This window comes from Convolutriloba macropyga, chromosome 5 (genome assembly GCF_964194025.1).
Source record: "Convolutriloba macropyga chromosome 5, txConMacr16.3, whole genome shotgun sequence".
In the NCBI taxonomy this organism is placed as follows: Eukaryota; Metazoa; Xenacoelomorpha; order Acoela; family Convolutidae; genus Convolutriloba; species Convolutriloba macropyga.
Genome location: NC_134472.1, coordinates 72,601,884 through 72,605,995, shown reverse-complemented (window position 1 = coordinate 72,605,995; position 4,112 = coordinate 72,601,884). Strand labels below are relative to the sequence as shown.

General features: G+C 35.6%; 1 protein-coding gene across 1 annotated transcript; it reads right to left on the bottom strand.

Moving 5' to 3' along the window:
- Nucleotides 1–1,476: 1,476 nt before the first annotated feature.
- LOC142340244 (sestrin-3-like) lies at nt 1,477–3,095 on the bottom strand. The gene has a single exon (XM_075390769.1). The coding sequence runs from the start codon at nt 3,053–3,055 to the stop codon at nt 1,688–1,690; it is 1,368 nt and encodes a 455-aa protein (XP_075246884.1). The 5' UTR covers nt 3,056–3,095; the 3' UTR covers nt 1,477–1,687.
- Between the last annotated feature and the right edge of the window lie 1,017 nt (nt 3,096–4,112).

Genomic DNA, 4,112 nt, shown 5'->3' with positions numbered 1-4,112 from the left:
TTTTCCAAAAATCTTTTTAATACAGGAAAACAATGATTCTTGGGCTCATTTTTTATCAGCCAAAACCATAAAGGGATATTTTTGTTAAAAGAAATTTTGTTTCTCAGGAAAAATACAATTGCTTCTTTTTTCAAAAATTTTGGTAAAAGATTTAAATTGTTAGCTTTTGGGCTTGAAACTCTAAATAATTACTTATGACAATCAAAATTCCATTTAAACTAAACAAATTTTTTACAAGTTTCTGTTTGTCAGGTTTAATTTCAGCTCTATTTACACCCCCTCACCCGACGATGTTTTCTCTTTTTCAAATGTCCCTTTGAAATTCAACAAGTTCTTCTCCAAATTTTTGAAAAACTTAAGATTTTGAAAATCAAAACTAGATGTTTTTCAAAATGATGTTTTTCTTTTTCTCTACGATACGAACACAAAACAAAAATTTACCTGAAGGAGAAAGCCAGCCTCGCATATATAATCCCCATATTGGAACAATAACTGTCTCTTTGATCCAATGATAATAAATCTTTAATGGTCCAAAAAGATATTAAATCATAAAAAGCTATGAAAGATTTTTGCGCCCTAACAAATCAATCTACTCGAGTTGAACTTCGGCGTAAGACTCTTAGGCGAAACTCAACAAGAAAAAATTAATAATTTGGATAAACCGAGATTACAGAAATCGAAAAAACTTACATTGTCAATTAGACTTGTTAATTTTTTTAGGCACACTGATTCAATTTTCTGCTGTGAAAGACAACAAGGCAATCTATGTTAGATTGTGTCAGCCATAATAACTATTTTAAAAGTAATCCTGAAGTATTTGTCAGAACAATTTTTTCCCTGTTCTTATTTTTACGTCTCTGCTATTCCTCTGAAGCTAACTTTTCATAATAATTTATGAACCAAAGTAATTTCATTAATTCTGTATTCCAATTTTTATTTTTTTTTGTGGTCAGAAACCTATGAAAGTCAATTTGAAAAAAATCATTCCTGGTTGCAAGTGAACTTTGCTGAAACAATTAACATGGAATGAGTAAAGCAGCGCAATCTTCATTCAAATTTGCAGAAATAAATTAAAACTATCATTGCTTATGTTAAAGCTGTCCTGTCAAATGTCTAATCTTTACCTTGAAGGTATTCTCTTATTCAATATCACAGTTTTAACGCCACAGACGCAGATCTCCTTGTCATTATTTATCGAATGAATTATTTCACAAATTTACAGCGAAAGATCAATCTTATTTGAGGATATTCGACATCTGATATCGCCCACAATCAACATTCAGGGACGGTCAGTATGATGGAAATTTCTGTGCCAGGCAGAGACTTGCACGCGTAGTCTTGTTTAATATTAAATTATTAAAATTTTAATGAATCTCGGTTATTCGCACGGCTCTTGAGATCAGTATTATTAACAGCTCAGAGATCAAAAATTCGTAACCTTTTTGGTTTAAACTCTAAGCTAGTAACAAAAATGAGGATTTCTTGAACATTTTTTACGAAAATTTAGTGAAAAATAAACATTAAATCAGGAGACAGATTCACCCAACGTGGGTTCAATTTCCAGTCATTTTAGCACCAAATAAAATACGAAACAAAGTTCTATTCCAAAAAATGTTACAGTAGAGAGAGCAAGATGAGTGTAATTTTTATTGTGATCTGGTTTATTGTGCACTTTTAAGTTAAGTAACTAGTCCTCTAATTCATTAACATTGCATTGATGGTCATAAAAGGCCTTGAGTGAATAAAGCAAGCTGACATGCAAACGCGCAATACACACTAATAAGTTAATTGCAAATCTTTCGTGTTTCGAGAAACACTTCAGCGATTCATTAATCAAAGTTTCCGTAACTCGATCAGGATAACATGCTGCAGCTTTTATGAACAACTTCAGGTCGACCTTCAAAACTTTGTTCACGTTTTCATGTTCGAAATCCTGAAACTGAATACCGAACAATATATGCACGTAATTCCAAATATGATCGCGGAAGTCTTCGCTGAAGAGAGTTAAGGAGGGAACAGACTGTATAACTTCGTCAAAACAAGAAGCAACTGACTTAGCTCCGTTACTGGAGTAAGCCGAATGAAGTAAAGACGAAACTACGGCATAACCATCCGTTTCCCAGTTAAACTGTTCAAAAGAATTGTAAGGTTGATGAACCTTGGGTGCTGAGGAATCGCTACCTTCGTATCTCGAAACCCCAAACATACAACCAATTCTGCCCTTTTCTATTTCCCGATTAGTTTTCTCACTTTTTCTAGGTTTGAAATCAACATACTGCGTTTCCAAGTTATCTGTAACGAATTTTGATGCCTCCGCGACGAACTCTCTCACCTTCGATTCGGCATCGCTACCAATTCCGCCAGGATCGCTATCGAGACACATTGAAGCAACGCTTTTAGACCTCATTCTTCTGAAATACTGAAGCAATGTTTTGTTACTAGCTGAGCTGCATTCTGCGGCATCGGAGCACTTTCGAAGTCTGTACGATACATCCTCTGAACACTCATCATTCGTGTCTACGTTACTAGATTGAGGAATTTCGAAGGCAACCTCTTTAAATTTGGTCAACGTTGACGTTTCTACCAGACTATCCAATGAAATATCCTTAGCCACGACTATACTACACAGACTATGAAAAAAGCATAGAACAAGAGTTGCATGTAATGATTCCGAACTAGACCAGCCGAGTTCAGACAAAGTAGCGTAATTACTAGAACTAACTTTCCACGGATGATGGGCTAAAATGACATTCAAGTCACTTATTGCTTTTAATTTAGGCGGTACTGCCTGAGCACCTTTGCTTAGCCATTCGGTGATAAACTTGGAGCGAACCCTTAACTGTCGAAGCTCTTCTTTCGTTTCTTCGATTAGACTCTGTTTTAGAAATCTGGCAGAGGCCATAATGGATATGAATTTGGTCCACTCCTCTGGCAAGGAACTGCACCTGGAGTTCATGAGTGAGTCAAATGTGACATGCAGGCTGTTGAAAACACTGCTTGAGGTAGCTCTCTGTTGACCTGTGAAGTCGAAGTCACTTTCTATGTCATCCTCCATCACTTAAACTCTGAAAATAGCTGCATTGAACAGTTATGCTAGACCTGAAACTTTACCAACAGATTGACGGCAAGAAAATCACGTTTGGGCTTCTAGCTTGTTAAAAAGCTATAAGCGAATGCACCAGTAGAGGTCACGAATGCAACAGAACCCGGTTCAGAGCAAGACTGCCATTAAGATCTTAAAAGTTTATGAACTGCAGCAAACTAAGCTTCTGGAAGCATGCTTTAATTTTCACCAGCATAAAAGTTATGCAATTAAGTTTATTGAGTTAAGGTAACGATGGAATAATAGCCCAAATAAAACTCATTCTCATAACTGAGCACGATTGAAATTCTAACAATTCAGCTAACAATATAAAATTATCAAAACCTATCACCAGAACCTATCAATAATTAAGAACAGCCTACGGAAAAATTCTCCTATAAAATGTTGCAAAGACACCTTCAGTTAATTTGGGAATATTGCTGGCACACAATATGGAAAATTGTACCACGCTATACTAAATAGTATAGAAAAGATCCCAACATTTCACTAAAGTGTTTCTGGATTTAATTTCTTTCAGTGTCACTACAGGACGATGACTAAGTTATACACGTCGCAAAAACGCGGGAATAATTCCTCTCAAACGACTGGTGTGGCTCAATTCTGTTTAAAAAGTTCAGGTGGAAAAACTTCACAAGGGGCTATAAATGATGGCGATGTGAACTTATATTTCGATTACACAATTATACTCAATTAATCTAGACTGAAAATTAGCATCCGTTTTTTATTAAATTTTGATACCCTGATACACTATGAGCGCTTGGCCATGCTTTAGTGGTTTATCCTTTTTCTTTTCAATTCGCTCTTGTCAACTTGACCGTATTCACTATATTGCACAAATTTCTTTTGAATGAATTCCAAACACATTCAGTTGAAACAGTGCACGAAGTAAATCAGAAATCAAGCGTCAAAATCGTGACGTTTTTGATATGAAACAATTTAAGCCTACGACAAACCTAAACATACCCGGCATATTGCCGGAAAATAGCCGCAGTTGATTCCCATAACTCTA